Below are 24,936 nucleotides of genomic sequence, written 5' to 3' on the forward strand. Positions count from 1 at the left end.
TAATTGGTTATAGTCTGATTTATGTTTTATTTATGTAGGTAATAAGCAGCCAGCAAAATAAAATTGACAGAATGTTGTTAGAAATTCAGGTAAGGAATATTTTGTGCTTATTTCAATAAAATTTAATGTAAAAAAATACAGTTATCTCTTCTACATTGCAATTTTCCCTATTGTGGTTTTGGTATATTGTGGGTCAGAATAAGAAATTCAAATGGGAATTTGGGAAGAGTGCAACAGAAAAAAGTTTAGAAGCTCAGAAATGCATAATGTTATAGTATTGTATAAAATCAATATGCTTTATTTTTTAGTAACCTAATAATTCATACTTCCCTGTTTTGAAAAGAGGGTTAAAATTTTTTACACAGATTTTCCAGTTTTGTGAGGTGGTTGTGTCCCTAATCTCTTGTGATGTGAAAGTGATAACTGTAAACTTTTTTTTTTTTTTTTTTTTTTTTTTTAAATTATAGCTTTTTATTTGCAAGTTATATGCATGGGTAATTTTACAGCATTGACAATTGCCAAACTTTTCCTTCCAATTTTTCCCCTTCTCCTCCCCCCCTGCCCCTCCCCCAGATGGCAGGTTGACCAATACATGTTAAATATGTTAAAGTATAAGTTAAATATAATATATGTATACCATGTCCATATAGTTATTTTCCTGCACAAAAAGAATCAGACTTTGAAATAGTGTACAGTTAGCCTGTGAAGGAAATAAAAAATGCAGAACAAAAATAGAGGGATTGGGAATTCTATGTAGTGGTTCATAGTCATCTCCCAGAGTTCTTTTGCTGGGTGTAGCTGGTTCAGTTCATTACTGCTCTATTGGAACTGATTTGGTTCATCTCATTGTTGAAGATGGTCATGTCCATCAGAATTGATCATCATACAGTATTGCTGTTGAAGTATATTATGATCTCCTGGTCTTGCTCATCTCAGCATCAGTTCATGTAAGTCTTTCCAGGCCTTTCTGAAATCATCTTGCTGGATTACCAAATAATAATATTCCATAATAATCATATGCCACAATTTATTCAGCCATTCTCCAATTGATGGGTATCCACTCAGTTTCCAGTTTCTGGTCACTACAAGGAGGGCTGCCACAAATATTCTTGTACATACAGGTCCCTTTCCCTTCTTTAAGATCTCTTTGGGATATAAGCCCAGTAGAAACACTGCTGGATCAAACTGCTATCACAGTTTGATAGCTTTTTGAGCATAGTTCCAAATTACTCTCCAGAATGGCTGGATGTATTCACAATTCCCCCAACAGTGTATCAGTGTCCCTGTTTTCCCATATCCCCTCCAACATTCTGCATTATCTTTCCCTGTCATTCTAGCCAATCTGACAGGTATGTAGTAGTATCTCAGAGTTGTCTTAATTTGCATTTCTCTGATTAATAATGACTTGGAGCATCTTTTCATATGGATAGAAATAGTGTAAACTTATTTTCAAAATCAAATGCACATGACTTTAATGCAGCTTATCACTATTTTTATGGAATACTGAAGTAAAGTTTTGAATTAATTCTATGTGAAGTATTATTTGGGAAAATAACTGAATTAAAATAAAGTGAAGAAATATACTCTTTATTTCTTTACAGTATTTTTAAGTTGGATGAGAGTAATAAAAATGTAATTAAAAAGTTAATTTTAAATATAAATAGGTATAACCTTTTAATTATATCTATGTTATCACTATTAAGGCATTTGCATTTTAAAGTTTTCTTCTTCCTCTGATATTGCTGTCAGCCCTTAATCACCTTAATCTTTCTTGTTGGTCTTGCCACAAAACTCCCCATTCTTATCCATTTGTCTCTCAGGTTTCAACATCTTCCTAAAACACAAGTGTGATTGTGTCACATTCCTTTTCACTTTGACCCCCAGAATCAAATAAAAAAGATCCTGTTGGGCCTTCAAAGCCCTTTCTTAACTTAGCTCTTTATCTCACCCTTCCCCTACACCCATCTCCTTAATCCCTTGGACATGAGATCCAGGTTTATGTTCCTTGAACAGGATCCTCTATCTCCTGACTTTGGGCATTTTCATTGAGAGTCACCATTGCCTAGAAAGCTCTCCTCTTTCTCTGCCTCTTAGCTTCTCTGACTTCATTTAAGTTCCAATTAAAATCTTACCTTATATAGGAAACTTTTCCTTTGACTCTTTTATTTCTAATGCCTTTCCTTTGCTAATTATTTCTCATTTATTCAATATATAGCTTCTTTGTATATACTTGTTTTCATATTTCCCCCATTAGTGTGAGTTTTTTGATAAGCAGATTTTCCCTTTCCAAACCATTCTTTTGTATTTCCAGTGCTTAAGTACAATGAAAAGCTCTTAACAATTGTTTATCAACTAATCCACTGACTGACCGGTACTGTATATCCACTGTGCTACATAGGCAGTTAGGTATGCGACATTTGCAGGAACTATGATCAGTGATGAGGATATAAGTTAGAAAATATGAAATAATCCCTACTTGGGGAAAAAAAATACTTAAATTCTGATGGGGAAGACAAACAGCATATGAAAAATATATAAGGAAATGAAGTTAAATGAGTAAAAATGTATAAAAAGAAATTAAATATAAGGCAATTTGGGAAAGGAGGATACTAGAAGTTGAGAGAATATGGAAAGATTTCATGTAAAAGATGGTATGTGAATAGTATCTTAAATGAAAAGTAGGTCCCAGAATTTGTAATATTTGCTTTCTGATCTCCCTGCCTCAAATCTATCTTAGGTATATTAATATTTTCTCTAAAGTTTTCCTTGCTTAATTTGTATAAAATTGTTTTTAGTGAGTTATTAACTAAATCTGTTATAATCACTGTAATCTTTTGGCAGAGAGGACATAAAATCATAGAGTTTCATTAGGTAAAATTTCAGCAATTGAGAGGTTAAAATGTTTTATTATTAAGAGACCTTAACTTAAGGCATTTTAAGAGTCTACCTGTATTGAATTTCAGTAAGAGATGGCTATAAAATCAGACACTAGAGAGGATTTTTATGTTATAGACAGTATTTACTCATAGTTGTGGGCCACAGTTTTTGAAGGACTTTGAATGAAAGGACTGGAAATCATGTGAATGATATAGGGATGCATAGTGTACAGAAGACTAAAATAGGAAAGGATACTATGTTCACCATCTTCAAATATTGAAAGCCCTCTCTTGTATAAAGGGAGATTAAGCTTATTTGTTGTTCCAAAAGAGATAAATTTTAGTTTAGTATAAGGAAGACCCTTCAAACAAGATGAAAATTGTCCTTAAATGGACTGGCTTCATGAGATACTGAGATTTCTGCCAGTGGAGAAGGTTCAACTACTTGTCAATAACATTGCAGAAACAATTTATGCTACAATCAATTCTATATCTTTAAAGGTACTTTTCAACTTCTTAAAGTTATTTTGTATCCATCCTTCATGGCAAGATAAGAACTAATCAAGACTAATGGAAATCTATACTATTTTTAAAGCTTTTAGAGAAGGGACCTTCCACAGATCTGTTTTGTAATTATCACAATGCTCTATGTTTACATTTAATAGTGCATTTTGAAAACTTGTCCTTTAGCTGTTTTATTGGAAATTGAAAAGTCTGGATTGCCACACTATTTAATGCCATATTAGAATAAAATTATAAAATTTCTCCAGACTAAATAATTCTGGGGGCAGCACTAAGCATGAAGTCAGGAAGTTCTGAGTTCATAATTGGCCTTTGACACTTACTAGCTGTGTGATCCATGGCAGATTACTTAACTTACTTGTCTTAGTTTTTCATCAGTAAAATAGGGTATGCTGGAGAAGGAAATGACAGCCCATTTCAATATCTTTTCCAAAAAAACATTATGAATCAGAAGTCCATGAATCAGACAAAATAAATAATCCTAGCTACTTTAACTGTTTAACATAGGTTTCAACCTATGTTCAACCTTTTAAAAAAATCTTTATGTGGTATTCTTTGTTTTGTTTGGTTGTAGTTCATTTTTCTAAATACCCATAAACAATTATTTTTGTAAGATTTTGTATTACAAATTTTAACTTTTTCCTTCTCCAAGACCACAAGCAGTCTGATGTAGGTTAAACATATACAATACTTTTAAACATGTGTCTATATTTTAATGTTGTACAAGAAAAATCAGATCAAAAGTGTATGTGGGGAAAATCTATTCTTTTAAAAAATTTTTTTTCCCTAGTTACATTTATTTTTTCTGGTTATACATTCATTTTTTAAAAAAGACAAATTTCCTTATGAATTATGTTGGGAGAGAAATCTGAACAAGAGGGAAAAATCGTGAAAGGGGGGGAAAAAAAGGTAACACGGCATGTATTGATTTACAATTCAGTCTCCTTAGATCTCTCTTTGGATTCAGATATTTTCCATTCAGAGTTTTTTTGGGTCTCCTTGGATCACTGAACCATTGAGAAGAACCAAGTCTTTCATAGTTGATCATTGTACAATTTTGCTGTCAGTGTGCACAATTTATTCCTGGTTCTGTTTGTTTTACTCAGCATTAGTTCATGTAAATCTTTTCAGGCCTTTCTAAAATTGGCTTGTTTATCATTTTTCATAGAACAATAATATTCCATTACTTTCATACCATAATTTATTCAGCCATTCCCTAGTTGATGGGCATCTACTAAATTTCCAGTTCTTTACTTCCACAGAAATAGTTGTTTCAAATATTTTTGCACATATGGGTCCATTTTCCCTCTCTATATTTTCCTTGGAGTACAGATCCAGAAGTGGCATTTTTGGATTAAAGGGTATACACATTTTGGATCAAAGGTGTTATAGCTCTGGATATAGTTCCACATTTCTCTCCAGAATGATTGTATCATTTCACAACTCCAACAACAATGTATTAGTGTTCCAGTTTTCCCACATCCCCTCTAATATTTGTCATTATGTTTTCCTGCCATCTTAGCCAACCTGAGTAGTATGAGGTTGTACCTCAAAGTTGTTTTAATTTGCACTTCTCTAATAGTGATTTTTAGAGCATTTTTTCATATGACTATAGATGGTTTTAATTTCTTCATCCAAAAATAGTCCGTTTATATTCTTTGACCATTTATCTACTGAAATAACTTGTATTCTTATAAATTTCACACAATTCTTTATAAATTTTGGAAATGAGGCCTTTATCAGAGACTCTGACTAGAAAAAAAATTTTTCCCCAGCTTTGTGCTTCCCTTTAAAGACTTTTAATCATTTATCAATTGGGGTATGGCTTGTATTCTTAAAAATATGAACTAATTCTCATCTATTTTAGAAATGAGACCTTTCTCAGAAACACTGATTAAAATCCCCATCCCTCCTCTTCCTCCATTTTTGTGCTTCCCTTCTAATCTTGACTGTGTTTTTTTAGTGTGTGTGGAAAATCTTTTTAATTTAATGTAATCGTTTGCCCATTTTGCATTTCATAATGTTCTCAAGTTTATCTTTGCTTATAAATTCCAAAGATCTGATAGGTGTACTATCCTTTGCTCTCCTAACTAGCTTATGATATCATCCTTTGCCCCCAAATCATGACCTTATCTGATCTTGTTTTGGTATAGGGTGTGAGATGTAGGTCTATGCTTAGTTTGACATATTATTTTCATTTTCTCAGCAATTTTTGTGAAATAATGAGTTCTTATCCCAGAAGCTGTAGTTTTAGGATTTATGAAATACTAGATTACTATGGTCATTAATTACTGCCACATGTATCAAATCTGTTGATCCACCACTGTGTTTTTTTAGGCAGTACTCTATGATTTTAATGACTACTGCTTTATAGAGTTTTAGGTCTGGTATTGCTAGGCTTACTAACTTTTGCATTTTTAAAAAAATTCCCTTGATATTCTTGACCTTTTGTTCTTCCAGATGAATTTTTCTTATTTTTTGTAACTCTATAGAATAATGTTTTGGCAACTTGAACTGAATAAGTAGACCAATTTAGGTTATTGTTATTTTTATTATTAGCTCAGTCTATCCATGAGCAATTGATATTTTTCAAGTTGTTTAGATATGACTTTATTTACATGAAAAGTGTTTTGTGATGTGGTATTCTTTTGAAACCATGTAAGTACTTAAATGATAAATTTTCAGAATCCAAAACTAATCGGAATCATAGATTTTGTTATATGATTTTTGGTATTTGTTTTTTCTTCTAAAATGGTTGAGAAGGGGGAATGGTAGGATGAGGAAATAAATATATTTTTTTAAATAACTTTTTATTTACAAGTTATCTGGATGGGTAATTTTACAGCATTGATACTTGCCAAATCTTTTGTTCCAATTTTTCCCCTCCTTTCCCTATCCCCTCCCCTAGATGGCAGGGTGACCAGTAGGTATTAAATATATTAAAGAATAAATTAAATACACAATAAGTATACATGACCAAACCGTTATTTGGAACTGATTTGGTTCATCTCATTGCTGAAGATGGCCAGGTCCATCAGAATTGATCATCATATAGTATTGTTGTTGAAGTATATAATGATCTCCTGGCCCTGCTCGTTTCACTCAGCATCAGTTCATATAAGTTTCTCCAGGCCTTTCGGAAATCATCCCGTTGGTCATTTCTTACCGAACAATAATGAAATAAATTTTTTTAATTTTAAAAAATTCGTTATAACCTGATGCTTTCTTACCTTTCAAATCTTCTTACATTTCATTTCCTTCTGAGCACTCATAGGTCCAGATATGCCAGGTTAATGCTCCATGTTCTAACTCCTAGGCTCTCTTGACTTTATACTGGCTCTCTTTGCCTTTCTGCCTTTGTGTTTTTATCTGGCTTCCTTCAATACTAAGCTCAAATCTTACCTTTGTAGAAAGCTTCCCACTTTTCCCCACTGCTTTGATCTTTCCTCTACGATTACCTTGCCACTAATTTCATTCATTTTTTGCATATTTATTCCACTTTTATCATTCTAGGCTTTTTATATATTATTCTTTTTCATATACCATTTTGTTTGACTATACTGGCCAATATGATTTTATTCCTGGAATCAGGGGAATATTTAAAAAAAAAAAAAAGGACTTAATGAGTGCATGTGGGCACACATACACACACACAAACACACAAAATCAAATGTAATAGCTTTCAAAAAGGTATGTTAAATTGTAATTATTTTCCTGGAATGATGACATATATAATTATTACTAAATGTTTTACATTGTACAGAATACTATATGAAAGGTTAGTATAATGCCATTAATATTGTAACAAAATAACATATCTATTATATGTTTAATTGTATTATTTAGGTACTTATTAATAAATCAATTTTCCTTATAGTTTTATAGTTTTTTTTATCAAAGTGAGATAATTTTGTTCTTATATTTTTGAAATTACTTTGTTCTTTGAGCTCTTTAGTCTTTTCTCACATTTAATTTAATAATTTTTATATCAAAACTTAAATTTGAAAAATTAGTGTAACTAGGTACTTACTTTTTAAAAGTAAACTTAATTTTCATCAAGCTCATTTTAGAGGAATAAGACTTTTTCCTAAGTATACCTTCATGTAAACATTTGTCATTTTTAAAGGAAATTTATATTTTGTTGCTTCAAGGAACTATTGTGATGATAAGGAGTTTGTTTTTTTATGCTAGTTAGAGAATACATGTTTAAAATATGACAACATGAACCCAATTTAAAAAAATGTAAAAAAGGAAGACTAAAGTAACAATAGATGGAACTAAAATTTTAAGGATTTAATATAGGTAATTTGCCATTTTCTTTAATCTTTATATTTTACTTCATGTATATATGAATATTAGTGATGTTTAGGTGGCATTCTGAATATACGACCAGAGTTCAAATCCTGACTCATATGCTTGGTATTGTGTAACCCTGAGCAAGTCACTTAACATTTGTTTACCTCAGTTTCCTCATCTATAGAATGGGAAAAATTGTACATACCTCAGAAATTAATTATAGTGAGGATCAAAATGAGATGAAGTAGCTAAGGCAACTTGTGAAACTTAAAGCTCCAAATATATGATAGCTATTAATGTTTATAGTTACTTTTTATTATTGTTAGTGTTATTCAAAAGTATTTTGAATGGCATGGAAAAGAATGTATTAGGTGCTTAGTATTTAGCAAGCACTCTGCTAAGTATTGGGGATGCAAATAGAAAATCAGGACTCCCTACTCTAAACAAGCTCAGATTCTAATTCTGTCAGATAACATTTAAGGAGACATTCAGTTTCATGGCAAATAGAAAAACCAAGGGGCATTTAGCATTTGACAGGCCAAGTAAGAAGACAGGTTGCAGACTTTGAGAACCTTGGGCATAGTGATGGGAGCAGATGGTCTGCAGCTATTGTCTGTTATAAAGGGGGGAAGTAGGCCTCAGAGAGGCTATCCCTACTGGGGGTAAGGATGTGGAAATGAGGACCTGGCTAGAAGTGAGCATCTGCCTGACATTTTAAAATTAAATTCATATATTTTATGTTCAATATACATTTATTTTGAAAATCCTTCATATATTTTATGTGAAACACAATCTTATATTCAGCTAACAATTAGAATGCCTGGATAGGATGGTACATGAAGAGGAGTTATATGTAAAAAGATTGGAAAGGTCAAAATGGGACATAGATATTTCTCTCTCTCTCTCTCTCTCTCTCTCTCTCTCTCTCTCTTTCTCCCTCTCCTTCCCTTCTCCCATCCTGAAATAGAAGAATATAAAAATTAAATGTTATTCAACTTAAATCTAGTACTTCATTACTTGAGATGTTTAATATAGAGGAAAGCTACCTAAACTTTTACTTCAAAACTTTAATTTTCCAACTTTTTAGAAAATGATGATCCAAATGAATATCTGCATCTAATAACCTAGTAAACTTGTTTCTGAATATGGGTGATATAAACCAATGGTGACTAGAGATACTTAGAATAGCATTTAGTAATCTATATTATATTTCCATTGTTAAAAAAATTTGACATGTTATTTATGAGCAAATTAATAATTTTAAATTCTGTATTTTACAGAGAATGGATCATTTAATTTATGAACAAATGATAAATAGCTTTTCTAGTTCTTTAGGATGTCAAAAGCACTTTACATATATTACTGTTACACTGAGTTACAATTTTATTACTCTCATTTTATATGTGAGAAACTGAGACTTGATTTCTAGGATCAAACAACATTTAAGTATATTAGTTTCGCATAAAATTTGACTTTTTGATTAAAAATTTAACACTAGCAACCATACCTTATTTAGATAAAATTACATCAATAGTAAGTTTTTTTTTTAAATTAATAGTAACAGTTTTAGAACCTTCATGATGATATTTTTTAAATGGAGACCTGAATAAGTTAAATTTGTAGCTGACATGAACTATTAAAAAAATCAGCGATCAGTAGCAAGTAAAATGTTTGAAAAAGATAAATTCTTTTGTTTATCCTTCCAGTACAACTAAGACATAATTAGACACTTAGTATACTGTATCCATATGAAGATAGAAGCAAGACACACTAACAGTACACCCTCCTGAAGTAAAATTGTTTCTACCTTAAATTGTTTCTATCTTAAATATAAAGGAGGGAAGGTAGTACAAGAAATTGGAAATATTCTTTGTTAATTCAGGCATCCTTTGGGTTTTTTGTTTTATAAATAAGTAATGATATGATACTTTTAAAAAAGTAATCTTAATTTAGAGAGTTTTATTTTTAAATCACCATTTGACTTTGGTAAACTTTATAAGTTCACATAGTTCAGAATGGAGAAGCATTGATGCTTCAAGTAAAGTATATCTATCAAATAAAAATAGCTTTGTTAGCTAGAAATCATATAGCAGTTTGTTCTTCAGAAACAGTTATCTCTTGTATATGGCCATTTCCAGTATTAAATTATATTTTGCAAAGTGCCCTTGAAACTTATTTGCCTAACCTACCATGTTGGTTTTGATGTAAGGAGTTGTCCTACTTAGAACTAATAGCAATAACAATACCAGATAACTCTTTTTGTTTGATCAAATGTATATTTCATAAACCTTCATAAAAAGTAGAACTCTCCATGTTTTTAAGATTCACTTTTAGTAGAATGTTTTACAAATGCCTATGTTCTTGGATAGAACATGTTCTTTTTGACCCAAATTATTAAGACTTGTTGGATTAGATTTCCTATATGTCACAATCTGTAAACCTTTTAGAATGTTATTTTCTTTATAATTCATTGGATTTAACCAGTGACAGTCTGGGGATCAAATTTAAAAACAAGCTCTTGGGGCAGTTAGGTGGTTAGGACCTGAGTTCAAATTTGGCTTCAGACATTTAAACACTTCCTAGCTGTGACCCTGAACAAGTCACTTAACCCCGATTGCCTCAGGGGGAAAAAAAAGCCAAAGCTCTCTAGATCAAGGAATCTTAACCTAGAATTTGTACACTAAAAAAAAATTTTTTTTATTAAGTATATTTTGTTAGAATCATTATCCTTCGTAATCCTATGTATTTTATGCATTTAAAAAATTATTTGAAAAGGGGTCTAAATTTCAGATTGTCAATAAGGTTCATGACACAAAAAAAGTTATGAAGTGTTCTAAATACATCACTTTTTGAGATGAATAAATAAGTATTCTAAGAAGAATAAGCTCTTCTAAAAATCTCTACTTAATTAGTGGTAATTTCCATTCTGTCTGTGTTTATGCTTAATCCAGATATGAAGCCATGGGTGGGGAGGGAGGAATCCCTTCATAATAGAATAATTGGTATTCAAGTAGTAATTTTTCTGAAGTATTTTTAAAAATACTGAATATAGTTCTAAAAATAGTTAATAAAGGAATTCTACTTCTTGTACATATTGATTTTGATAGTCAATGAGAAACCCCCCAGCATTCATTAATTTCTGCAAATTTTATGACAAGTTGGTCTTAGGTTTATAGTTGAAAATTAAATTAACAGAAAAGAGCCAGATACTATTAAAATATCCTTCTTGATGCTCTAGTGAAGATTTTTAAAATAATGTTACCTCAGGTTTCTGTATCCTGTGCTTATATAAATAAAGTCAAAATTTTTCAAAACCAAAGAATGCAGGATTAAAGAGAGCTAAAATAGGCCTTGATTTGTGAATTTTGCAAGAAAATCAGCTGCTGAAAATAGTGCATGCAGAGGAAGGAAGATTTGGTACATTGTTAATAATAGAAAAATAAAAAATTAAAATAATTTTATCTTGTTAGTCATTAAAAAAAGACATATTTTAGTCCTTACAATATTTTTGCTATTTAAAAGGATCTCTTCAGAATAAAATATTTAAACTTGGTCTAAGGTGTCATATTTTTTTTTAACCCATTCTTTTTTATATAAGAAAAAGCTTTGTCTTTTACCTCTCTGTTGAGAATTCTGTATAACCTAGAGATTACAAGAAAGGTGAAGAATATAAAAAAGAAAAAGAAAATTCCTTGTGTCTTTGGTTTAATATTCAGCTTTCAGTATTGACATTTATTTATTCCTTCTGATTCTTATCTAGTCTATGCAAGAGAAACTTGGTCAAGAGAAATTGACAACTCAGAAAATGGAGAAAGAGCTAGAAGAAAAAGAAAAGACTATTATGAAGTTAACAGAAACTTTACTTGAAGTGAGTACAGAAACTCAGGTTACATTTGAAATTTAAATTACCTATTTTCATTTAAATAGATGTTACCTTTTGTAAAAATAAATGAAAATGACCCTTTCTTAATTTTTGGTTAAGACTATTCATGTGTAACCAGTGTCATTGTACCAATTACTTAAATTCACACTTAAAGAAATGTAGTTGTTTTAGAATGCTTGTCCCATATGTTTTGTTAATTAAAATTAATATTATTATGTTTTTTAATTGTGTTTTTCTTTTTTCATTTAACTCCTCACTCTTTTATTTTATTCCAATGTAGAACCAAAGACTAAGTGAAGAATATTCTCCTTTCTTGGAAGAACAGCAAGAGAAACAGTCCAAGCAGCAGGTTGATTTATCTCTACAGCCACTATTGAATTTGAACATGGTTGACCAATTATTCAAGGAAATGTCCCATTGTTTGTTTGACTTGAAAGCATTGTGCAGTATTCTTAATCAGAGAGCTCAGGGCAAGGAGCCTAATCTTTCATTATTGCTTGGAATCAGATGTAAGTAACATCTTGGGTTTTTCTTCTTTATCAGAAATTTGTTCACCTCAACAGAATGTGTCTAGTTGGTCTATATTCCCTCTTATAGTACTTTAAGTTTATGTAACAAAATGGCTCCTTGTTAATGTTTGTCTCATTTCATCTTTAAGTTAAGATGAAATCTGGCATTTCTTTATTATTTATAGTAAGGACTCTAAGACACAGAGAAGTTAACTAACTTGCTAAAGTTATTTGGACAGTGACAGTGCAGTATTAGAATCCATTCCTCATACAATGCTATAGTAGAACTAGAGAAGGAATTAGGCTTCAGTCAGTTTTAAGCTTAAATCAATCACATAACTTTTTTGTGACCTCTTACATATCTTATAATCTCTCTTGATCTCAGATTCTTTGTATTTAAAATGAAGGGGATATCTCTGAGTGATGTCTGAAGTCAGTGTCAGTGTTAAGATTATCTTGTTCTTTAATCTTCTCACCCATAGCTTTAAATTCTTTTTACTACACCTCTTTGCTATGCCATTTATTATCTTTGTGGCGTGAATAAAATTACACTGTCCTAAAGAACAAAACAGATCCACGTATAATTTGAACTTAGTTTCTGAAGTTCTGAAGTGATTTCTTATTTCATTGACAGTCTAATAGTTGATGCAAATTCAAGTCAGTTTCAGTATTGCAGAACTAGCAAATCTTGCTTGCATTAGAGGTCATTGTGACTAATTAGGATTTTCTGAAAGACTAAAGGTACACTAAGGATAAGTGATCAGAATGGGAGTTAAATGATATTTATTTTTCTGATGTGGCCAGTGACCTTATTTAAAGCACTTGATTTTAAAACATTTTATTTTATTAATTTCTAAGGGGATGCTAAGAATAGTTAATTTCCTATCTCACTATTATGTACTGATGACCTAACCATAAATACATGATACAAGCTAAATTGAATGCATTGGCATCTTATCTCTGTTGCCTAAAGATATTTGATGGTAATGTTTCCCTTCTCAGTGAATATACATTAATTACTTGCCTAGGTGAGTGTGAGGTCTGTAAATCTTTCTCTTGTTAGAGGATCAGAATAGTTGCATTTAGATAATTTCATTTCCATTTTGAGTGAAAGGAAATAGAGCTTTTGATTATAGTAATTTTCAAAGACTGTTGACAAAACTGTGTGGGATGGACTTATATTTAGGAAAAAACATGAAGTATAGGTTGTTAAAGAGGAGGAAATAAAGGTATTCTTTCACTGGAAGGATGATCTTTGTTTTTTTGTGGCCTTCTAGACCCAAAGAACATTTGGTTATTTCCTTAGTATCCTAAAAACAACTTTTCTTGTGTATCGCAAGAAACTATAAGTGAACCATCTGGCACCTTTGCTACATAGAAGTGTTAGGCAACAAACTACTGAGGATATATTCAAATGCAAAGTGAACCCTATGGTTCACTTCCCTCTCTGTACCTTCTCCTTTCCCCCAAAAAAGCCTAAAAGAAAACAAAAAAGCTTTGTGATGATGATGAAAAATGGTTTATATTAAAGGCCTCGAGTCCTGTAATATTTGAAATAGAATGGATCAGAAACAGATAAATTGATATACTCACCACATACAATTATTAACTATGATATAGTAGGGATATGTACATGAAAGTTGAATAGAATAGACTACAATTTAATTTGAGATTGGTTGGATTAACCTAGTGTAGTTGACGTGGAGTAATTTTCATTTTTTTCTACATACACAGGGCAATACTAGAGTGAATGACTAAGAGCCACAAATAATCTACCTACTTGATGAAGGGCTGGATCTCTGTTAGAAATTAATTAATTTTTCCTTTTAGAAGTCAGTCTGTTCTTGTTGAGTAGTTAAAAGTTCACAGATTGTGACTAGAATGACCATTTTTAGAATAGCTTAAGGTTTACAGAGCAGTTTTATGACATCATTCTGAGATGAGTATGAAATTGTTGTTTAAAACTCCATCTTACTGTTAAGGAAACTTAACTTTAGTAGGTAGTCTTTCTGACTCTTAAAAGCATTGTTCTTTCTACTCTCCTGACACTGCCTTTTAATTCTTAGTTTGGATACAATGGAAATTAGCTAATTTAACTTGGAAGTTAATATTTTAATGTCACTAAACCCAATTTACTATAAAGCATTTTAAGAAGTAAGATACATACATGCCAGCTTTGCCCGCTCTGCATGTGCATCTTTATTCATCTTGCTCCAAGTGAAAAGGTTCAGGTGCTTGAATATGGAGAGAAGATACTAAGGATTTCTTTTCTGAATTTTAATACATTACACAATAGTTCAGAGTATCTGTGAAGATTTTCACTTAGAATGATGACCTCAGAGGACATTTAGTCCTAGCACAGATTTTCACTTGGAAGATAACCTCAGAGGACATAGCTCTATCTGAGCTTCTCCAGCCTATCTTGACAAATGGGCACTCATCCTTTGCTTTAAAAACCTACAGTAAGTGAGAATCTAACTATGATCTGAAGTAGCCCATCCCACTTTTATACAGCTGTAGTTTTTAGCAAGTTTTTATTTAGATTAAGCCTAAATCTTATTTTCTATAACCTCTATCAAGCAGAAATGTAATCTCTATTATGTCTTCTAAAGTCTTTTTTGGGCTGAGCATTCTTAGTTCTTTCAGTTTTTTCTCACTGGCTCTCTCTTTGCTCACCTGTGTCCTTTCTAAAATGTAGTAAACAGCACTGAATATGATAGTCTAGATATGTTCTGACCAGAGTATTGTCTATTTTGGCTATTAACTTTTTGTTCTGAATACTGTGCATAGAAAAATCAAAACAACTTTTTTAGCTTCCAAATGACATTGTTTATTCATATTGATTGAGCTCTCATCTATAAAAGCACTCAGATCATTTCAGACCAATGACAGTCTAGCTACACACATCTCCTGTTTTGTAATGGAACAGTTTTTTGTTTTTTTTTTTTGTTTTGTTTTGTTTTGTTTTGTTTTGTTTTTGTTTTGCTTTGTTTTTTTATCCAGGTCCAAGAATAAGATTTCAAACTCTTCTTTCTGACTCTTAACACTATTGTTCTTTCCAACATTCTGTCTTGTAATTCTTATTTTGGATACAGTAGAATAAATTAAATGGTAATTTAATTTGGAAGTTAGCATTTTAATATTATCCAATTCTACTTGATTCAGCTAATCATTCTACTCTGTCAGATCTTTTTGCATCCTAGATATCATATACCATCTTGGCTAGTAACTTTATTTTATTTTCAAATTTCATAAGCACTTCCTCTCTACCCTTTATAGGTCATTAATGAAAATATTGAATTGTAGAGGGTCAATTAGAAATCTACTCAACTTGGAGTAGTACCACAAAGACCTTTCCAAGTTGACCTTGTCAGTAGTGACAAATTTTGGTATCCAGTTTTCAAACAATTCTGAATCTTATATATCTGCACCATCATAGATTCTATTCTCTTTCTGAAATTTTTTACAAAAATAGCATGATTATGTAAAATATTTTAAAAATTTGCTGAAAACATTAATATACTTGAATACTGAATTTAACAACTATCTGAATATTCTATAATGATCTAAAATGGAAACAAAATTTCGGGTGCTAATTAGAAGTGCTAATTAATGATTATTATCTAATTTCTTTCTAGATTGAAAATTCATGTGTAATTTTTACCTGAGTTTTGACTCTTTAACATATAACATTATATTTGTGGAAGTAATAGTTGAAAATTCCAAGATAGTATTAAAAATGTGGGAAGCTCTACTTTTCTTTATTTTATTTTCACAGCTATGAGCTCTTCAACTGAAGAGACTGAAAATGACCACAGCCCAGAATCACTGACTAAAAAACTATCAGACATGTGCCAGTTACGGAAGGAGATTGATGAATTAAGGACTATGATATCTGACCGCTATGCTCAGGACATGGGAGACAACTGCATTACCCAATGATAAAGTATTGGTCCCACAGCAATAATGACTCATTGCTCAGTGCTGCTGTGTTATCTATTCTTCATCTTTCTGTTCAGGAGCCATATTGGAAGATTGCATTTCTATTTGACCTGCATATAGATTTTTCTGTGTATTGTTTCATTTTTGTGTAGGGAACTATGGGGCTGGGAAATAATGGAATTTATTTAATCAAGAAAAAAAAACTCAAATGATTCAAATCACCATTTGAAAAGTACGATAAAATCTACAAGGGAAAAAAAAATATTCTCAAAACTACTGATTGTAGGACCAAGCTGTGAAAAATGCTATTTAAATAAAGAGGTAGGGTTTTGTTTTTTTTTTTAAATACCATGGCATTTTAATGTTTATGAAGGTTTCTGGAGTTTAAACAAAGGTTCCAAGGAAGGTACTGATTATATCTCCATTTATTGTTCCTTCTGATAAAAGACGTATTGCACATATAGGAAGCTCAAAGATTAAATGAAGCAAGGTTTACATCTACCCCTTTACCAGGGTCATGGAAGATGCTTTTGCTTTTGGAACAATCATGTAATTGAAAGATGCAGTTTTTGGGGTTAGGATTAGAGTAGTATGTAGACAAGTGATCTACTTTTTAGTATGCTTTCAAGCTACCTATAACAGTTGGAAAAGTTTGATATGATAAAATACCTTTTCATCATCATGGGTGAGTTTTCTAGCATTTGTGTTTTTTTCCAGCAAAGGAGATATTTAGCATTAGTTTTTGCTAATATCTTCATATACTTATTGCTTGATTTTTCTTTGTTGGGCAAGGTAAGTTGTTCATCTGTAAAGAACTTTGTGAACATAATACTTTATAGTTAAAAATCAGAAGAGAATCCTTCAGTATCTTCTTGCATAAAGGTTGCAGGTAGTCATCAAGAAAGGAAATTAAGAATACTAGCTTTGGTTCATATTCTTAGCACATAAAAATTTTTCAAGTTGAAGGCTATTGAAAAAGTTAGCTGTAATGTATTTGGATGTTCGCCAACACAAAGAAGATACAGATTATACTTAGCTGATTCCTTTAATTTATTGCATTCATCCATTGAGACAGCTCCTTTATTTAAAGTACTAGCTTGACTATACTAGTTCTCTAACTTATACCAGATATGAGTCTTAAGATAACATGAATAATTTTTTTAAAAGCCTAATTGAATTTTATGCATCCAAATTAATTCAACATTATTCACTTAACCCAAAGTTACAGCTGTTGCTTAATGTGTTTTTGAAAATAATCGTTTGGCATTGCCTTCAGAGTTTTTGACACACACTTAACTTTACTGTGGAAGGTTCATTACTGGAGGGTGAGTTTAATTTTTAGAAAATGACCAAAAATTATTTAGAACCAAATTACTAAAAAGCTAGTATTTGTTTTATAAAAACTATGTAAGTAAAGTAAATATAAGGAGTAAGTCCACAAATGCTTTGAGCAAAGGAAGCATCATTGAAATAGCCATGTATCTGTTTTTGAGGTCACTATTTTCAGGCAACTTAATTTTCACATATTCAATCTGATGAATTTTTTTTTTTTTTTTAAAGTATTGGTCACATTATTTTTAGAGGCAGGCCTCACATATAAAATGTTCTGCAGCTTTAGTTCAAGTAACAATTCTAATATATTCAACTTGGATTCTGCCCAGTGCCTGTATAAAATACTCCCTTGCTAGTAACTGAGGTGATTTAAGGAGATACTAACTCAGCCACTAAGGACTCATTAATTCAGTTCAGTAATGATATCTTCCTCTGCATCTTAATATAATATGGCATGATACAGGCACCAGAGAGAATAAATAATGTGTTTGATTTATTTTTTCTTTTTTTAAGGGGGGGAAGCTCACCTCTATTATAAAGCACTAAAGTAGTATTTTTATCTAAATAGATGATACAAAAATGAAACCTTATAATGGGTGGGTATTTCATTATTATTATCTCTCTATTCTTTAGAATTGACATTTTTAGCATTGGTGAAAAATGCCTCAATAATAAAGCAGATAGAATAAATACAATCTCTTTGGATAGGCCATTCCCAGCTCTTGGAAAGGGAAAGTCACTGGTCTTGGGCTAGACAATCAACAAGTTAGATCACCAAATGATCTTGTTTAAATATCTCTTATACTGTTTGATAATAAGTTGTTGGGTGTTGGTTCTTTCCTTTTCCCTCCTTTCCCTCCCCCATTGTTTTGTTTGTTTGTTTTTATCCCAATAGTCAACCTTTTCTAGATCTGTTTGTTCATTTGGCTTAATTGTCATGAAGTTTTTTCAGGGCATTGTTATTTTAATAAGTTAATGTTTAATAAGTTAAAGCGTAGAATTAATTTGCACTAAAGTAACTTTATAGTGAGCATTTTTTAAAAAGTAAATTTAATAGAAAACAGGCAGATTAGTACTGTTGTCTTCAGTTGTAGAACTGAAATCATCTTAAACTATTTCTTATTGAACACCTTGAACTTTGAAATTGTAAATGTTCAGAAATTATTGCAATGGTATATAAAAAAGAAAATATTCAGAATTTGAATTTAACCTGCTTTGAAGGTTCTCTTTAGCTTCAGAAAACCTTTTAATGCACTATTGTGACTTGGAAATGTGCTTGCTCTTTAGATAGGGCCTTTTAATACTCAGAGTATATTCCCCTTTGAATATTAGTCATTTGATTTTTGAAGTGAATTTAATTTGTTTCCTTCACTTTAAAACAAGAAGATAAGAGGCTGGTGTCTCAGTCAAAGGTTTAGATTAATCCATGCAGATCAGATTACCTAATTTACCAGACATAATAGTTATCTTTCATTTCATGTCAGCAAACATTCTGGTATTATTGATCTCTTGGCAAATCTGTATTCATTTACAGTGACCTATCAGATTGGAAGAATAAGCTTTGTTGGTGTAAAATATGCTGGATTGTTTATCTGGTTGAAAATTCTTTGTAGACCCATTTCACATAAGTAACAAAGTTGTTTAATATTAATGGTGGCATAATTTAGTGAAACCAATTTTAGTCATGGACAATGTATTAGACTCCATTAGTCATGATAATTTTCTTCAGTAACTATCAAGAGACAATCTCAAGGGCTGGAAAAAAATTGATCCTAATGGATACTGTACAGTTCTGTCTTATGGGCTTATTAACCTATGTATAGTTTTGTGATTAATTTGTAGGACTTGCTGAGCATATTTTTATAGAAATTCCATATTTAAAAATGTACTTTAAAATATCAGTAATTATTCTTTGAGCAAAGAACAGCTAAGGCCCAGAACTGTACATATTTTTGTAGTGTAGTTGTGCTTTAATACACATCTAGCTTGCATTATTGGCATCTGTTGTATTAGTTTGTATCATTGTATATTTGTAATTAATAAGCAATTCTTAGAATGACCCCCAAACTCAGGCTAAACAATTTGAAACTGCCAGTAGATGCAGCCACAAGAGCCAAAGTTAATTCTCTTTACATTTTTGACATTGTCTGTTTTCCACAAGCAAGAGAAAAGCTTTCATACTTAGTATGTAAAGAGAAAGCTATACCTGTTCTAACCCCCAATGATCTTGCTGTGGAATTTTGCTCATCTATAACCTTTGTTACTCCATAAAGGCATTTATCTTAGAGGGGGAAAACCAATTTTGGGATGCAATTATCCTTTTTAATTAAAATATTAATATTGAACATGGTTAGGTTTCCAAATCAATAACTCATTAGCAATATTAATTCCACAGTTGTATACAGTCAGCACCCTTGTGCCTTTTTGCCTGCAGTACACTTGTTCATTTCCATTTTACATAAGCTTTAAGAATGTCGATAATTATTGCACCTTGTTTCTTCTCTAACTAGACTTTCTTAAGCTTTTTCTTTTCCCTAACAAGGAGAAATAATTAATAAATATAGGAGTAGGTCCTAGGCATTTGTTTTTGGAGCTGAGCTCTTGACTTTTATAAGTGAGCAGGAAATCTCCATCAGAATGTATTCATTTGTATCTATCAATTACAGTATTGCATAGGTGTGAGAAGTAGGGTGCTTGACAGTTACATTAAAAGCACAGCAGTGTGTATTATTAGATCAGTCTCTATGACTGGTAGTTTTAGAAATTGGGTTCAGTTTTTGAGCCATTCAGAATACCTCATGTGTAAATACAGTTGTCACGACTTAATTGAAATGCAGTCACTGTTTTTTTTTTATTAAAAAAAAAAAAAAAAAAAAAGGAAGTGAAGCCACTGGATGGCTTATGCTTTCAGGCCTATCATTCTTGCCTCTTTATGTAAAGGGGTTGTATTTGTTTTTTTTGTGTGTGTATTTGGGGGGTTTTATATTATAAAAAATAGGGTTTACAGCTAGAATTTTGAATGCCAAAGTTCTATTTATTAAATATAAAGAAAGTTTTCAATGTTAATGGCTAGTATTTTTCCACTGGAGTATTGTTTGTTGATGTTTGGATTTGTATTTACAGAGAAATAAATTTTTTACAAAACTATTTGCTTCTTTTCAATTACTGATATGAGAATTTAATTGATTCAAGAGTTGTCTTTGAAACGTTCAAATTTAAATTTATTCTGAGGTCCTGAGTAAATGGGAAGGTGAGATTGGCGAGGGGGGAGAGGGAGGAGGGGAATGAGAGCTGTGAGAAAGGGGATGTTGGCAGAGAAACCTGAAATATTGATAAGATTATAATTCTCTCTGAGACAAGCAGGGAAAGGCACTGATAGGGATTGACTTAGCCTTACAGTTCCACCCCCTGTAGAGGTCTTGGGTGATGCCATCTTACTATAGCCAATCAAAAAGTCAGGTTATGATGTCAAACTTTTGAGGTTAAATTTCCCTTATAGATAGATCTATGCCTGTTCTTTGCCATTTTTGCTGAATTCTTTTTGGGTTAACCCAAAACAGAGAGTTCTGTCTTGTAGCATCTTTCTTCTCATTCCTTCCCCCTTGGCTCATGGTGTCTTTCTCCTTATTATAGTTAACTCTTTTAGGGTGCCAAACGCCTCTGGATTTAGCCTGCCAGTTAATGGCATTCTCATCTCATGGCAGATGCCGTTTCTCCTAGTTAATTGTGAGTTCCACTAGGGAACTTGTCTTTTCCATTGTTATTTGTAAAACCACTTTTCTTGGTAACTGTGCTCTCCCAAATCTATTTCATACTTATCATTCCTTGTGCCTGTTTTACCTGTTTATTATGTCTGTAATCTCCTCATAAATAAAAATAACCTTTTGACCAAGAGAAAGCCATTGTGAATTTTTTATAAGTGAATGGCTACCAGACCTCCAGTATTTGGTGCTTGAAATCCTCTGGTCTTCTCCTTGACAAAGCATAAGAAATACATAACCCAATATATTTTTCTCTTTTTGTGTCCCACCCCTCAACTAAGGTGGGTTATAATGGAGAATTCTGTGGTATCTTGGGGTAAACTCATTTATCACTTTGCTCACTGGCTGACCAGTGATGGACCTAAAATAGAGGATGCCCCCCAAATAGGTCATATTCTTTTATGAGGGCAATTGCTTACAAAATGTATATTCCCACTTCTTTCCAGGATGCTGGGTGAGTGGGTAAAGCTGCTTGAGCATAGGATTTTGATATTTGGTTTTCAAGAGGTGTTTGAGCTTGCCAAAATTGCAAAGGGAAACTATAATATAATATTGGGCCATCTAGGATTTTTTCTTCTCTGTTTTGCTCTCTGCATTTTTTTGTCCTGTCTCCATCTCACCCTGTCAAAATGTTTTTTTTTTTTTAAAGTAGGCCTATTAGCATACTTTTTAAAACTCTACTTAGGTCAAAACCTGAGGCCTCAGGAATGTTGTAGGGAAACAATCTCAACTGATTCTTAGCAGATTCTGAACGTCTGATTATATTTTGGAGTATTCCCTCCCTGGATTTTCCAAGCTTCTCCCCCTTAAAGAGGCTTGTGACCAAGTCAGTGCCCCAGCTTGATACTTTCAAGCCTGTATTTTTTTAGAGTTTATGGTGGTATCACAACATCTTAGAAGCAATTTCTTAGCATTTCTGGCATGGAAAGGTGTAAGCTAACCACTACTATGAGGCTCCCTGGGAAGGTACTTCCCTTCTCTCCTCACCCTTACCTACCCCTTTCCCCCCTGCCAATACCCTGGTATATGTCTCAGTTTCTCTCTAGATGAGAATTACCTGTGTCCCTAAGAGTCCAGAGTGCTAGAATTTTCTCCACAGGATTCCCATGTATGTAGAAGGGTATGTTTTTTTTCTTGTTGTTGTTGTTTGTTTTTCAGTTCTCCCTAAATGGGAGATCTGAGCAGTCTTCCCCACTCCCTCTCTTTATGGAAGACTGCCTCCATGTGTCTTGGGAAGATCCAGGAAACTCACCTTGATATTTCCCTTCCTTTTACCCCTAACTTCCAGAGGGGTGATTCGATGAGTAAAATAGAGAAAAAAGATATTTAAAATTCTAGAATACAAAGCCATCCACATAATTTGGGAGGAAGATTGGAGTCATTGCCATTTTGCCTCTAGGTGTCACCTGAAAAAATTATAACCTGAGTCTCTCTACTTTAACTCTAAACTTTTAACTCTCTACTCTATATTTTCTTGTTTAACTGCAAGTTCTCTGAAGAGAGTTATTTCAAAACCCATTACTTCTATCACGGTTTCTATTTATCTTCAGAAAATCATTTTGTTATTTAACATGTATTTAGTGTATATTGTTTTAAGATACCTAAAGCAAGATTTTAAACTTGATAATATTAGTTCTTTTGCCATTAAAAACCTCTTAATTTTTCTGCATTCAGTTTTGGCTTGTGCCCTATAGATCTTTTTATCCTCTACATCAGGGGTCCTCAAACTTTTTAAATAGGGGGCCAGTTCACTGTCCCTCAGACTGTTGGAGGACCGGACTATAGTAAAAACAAAAACTTTGTTTTGTGGGCCTTTAAAGAAACTTCATAGCCCTGGGTGAGGGGGATAATCGTCCTCAGTTGCCGCATCTGCCCCGAGGGCCATAGTTCCAGGACCCCTGTTCTACATAATAGTGGGGAAATTAATTTCCTTTCTGCCATGCATGTGAAAGGAAAGCATGACACAAGAATGCCTTTTTCTATGTCATCCCTGAGATAGGTTAATGCCTTTTTCTATGTCATCCCTGAGATAGGTTATACACAATGAATTGTAAGCCGCCTTCTTTTTAGATCTGAAGGCTCTGATGTACGATTTGACTATTTAAGAGAAAATGTCTTGGGACTATAGTTAATTATTATTTTTTTAAGTTTGAGTTCAGGTGTGGACCATTAAGTCAGAAAACCTACCATCCCATGCCACCGAACTTCAAAAAGTGGAGGTTTGTTGCATCTGGGAAAAAATCTGAGCCATCTTGAGGTCTAAACTTTCTAACATCGATTTCCCAATTGTGTTCCTCTGTATAGGAATGTTCCTTACCTTATTATTCCTGAGTTTCAGTAGGGTGAGATTGTTATATTGTGTGTGGTCTTAAGTCAAACAGTGCTAAGATTGCTTTGTGCTGTTATAATCATGGCCCTGCTTTTCTCTCTTACAGCAGATTTCTATATTTATTTAAAACAAGTAATCAGCTTAAAAACTGTAAGCAAAACTGCAAGTATGTAAGATTTTGCTGTTTTCTCTTTGAAAATGTGTAATCATTAGGTCATTGACTTTTTTCTGAAACTGTTGAAACTGTGAGACTGTTTCATCTGAAACATGTAAATCATTAGATAAGATGAATATTTGTCCTAGTTATCTGCCTGTAACAAGATACAGAACATTTAGCAATTGATAACAGCTGTTTGTGAGACCCAGCTGCTATTCTAATGCTGTGTGACTTAGAGAATTTTAGTGCAGTCTTCTTAGAAGATGTAACTTGGGTAGTATGCTGTATTATATCCATGCAAAAAGTCAATTTTACTTAGGCTAATATGGAATAACATCTGTTTGTACTGTGTCTATGAATAGACCAAGTTAACAATGGCATTAAAGAAGCTGTTAGCCAATCAATGTTGACCTTTCCCAGTTCACCTTATAACAATCCTTTGTAGACTGGTCTTTCCATCTCAAACCCCTGCATTTGACAGGTAATTGTAAGAACTGTTAAGAATGGGTTTATGATTGTTAGCTTGGTGGGATCCTTCTTTCTGAAAATTGCTTTTGAGTTAAATATAGCTCCAGCTCTCCAAAGCAGTCTCCTACAGGGGGATCTTGGCTACTCTCTTTTCTTGGCACCCCACTTCTTCATCCCAGCATTAAGTGGATTTTTTGTTCAATCACCTTTTGATTACAGTCCTACCCTAGGTGGAGGTTTCTGGAAACTGAGCTCTTTGGAGACTCCACCCCATGTTCTCTCCTTTTAATTGTTCTGGGTTTTCTTTATCAATTGAGTGAAAGTTCTCTCCTTGCAATCATTTAGTCTCTACTAAAAGAGATGATGCCCAAGTAGCTTTTTACAGAGCTGCTCTGCCTAACACATTCTGTCTTCATGGAAGGTAGGTAGAGAACACTGATCATATTCCCTTTAACCACAGCTTCCAAGAATGAGGGCTCTACTTCTAGGTGCATTCTCTCTCTCTAATTCTCCTTGCCCAATTTCATGGGATCCTAAAATACAAATAACTTTTTTGACCAAACTATAGGCTGAAAGTCCTGTCAAGAGGAATGTTTTTAGTTGGAGACCCTCTTAAACTGTCTCTAATCTCTGCTTGTTAGGTTTGTTTTTTATAGGCTATGGTCACTTCACCTTCAAATGGTCAGTACCAGACAGTTGTTTTGATCAGCTTCAGGGATATGACTCAACCCACTAGATGCCTCTTCAAAAAGCTCCTGGCCCATCCCTCAAGCTCAGGACCACTCTCTATTGGATAGGATCCTGTAGGAAGACTCAGCCCATTCCCAGCAGGATATAGTTTCAAAAGATGAGACATCGCTC

At 32.6% G+C, this 24,936-nt stretch overlaps 1 protein-coding gene across 5 annotated transcripts in view; it reads left to right on the top strand.

Annotated features, from left to right (window-relative positions):
* CEP85L (centrosomal protein 85 like) overlaps window positions 1–20,507 on the top strand; it is a 142,556-nt gene extending 122,049 nt beyond the window's left edge. For all 5 annotated transcript variants that reach the window (XM_031964359.1, XM_031964361.1, XM_031964360.1 and 2 more), the window contains 4 exons: window positions 39–89; window positions 11,455–11,562; window positions 11,858–12,086; window positions 15,865–20,507. In XM_031964359.1, the coding sequence (XP_031820219.1) occupies window positions 39–89; window positions 11,455–11,562; window positions 11,858–12,086; window positions 15,865–16,028 (552 nt within the window). In that variant the 3' untranslated portion in view covers window positions 16,029–20,507. The remainder of the gene's footprint in view (window positions 1–38; window positions 90–11,454; window positions 11,563–11,857; window positions 12,087–15,864) is intronic.
* Window positions 20,508–24,936: the final 4,429 nt, after the last annotated feature.

The sequence above is a fragment of the Sarcophilus harrisii genome, chromosome 4 (genome assembly GCF_902635505.1).
Source record: "Sarcophilus harrisii chromosome 4, mSarHar1.11, whole genome shotgun sequence".
NCBI lineage: Eukaryota > Metazoa > Chordata > Mammalia > Dasyuromorphia > Dasyuridae > Sarcophilus > Sarcophilus harrisii.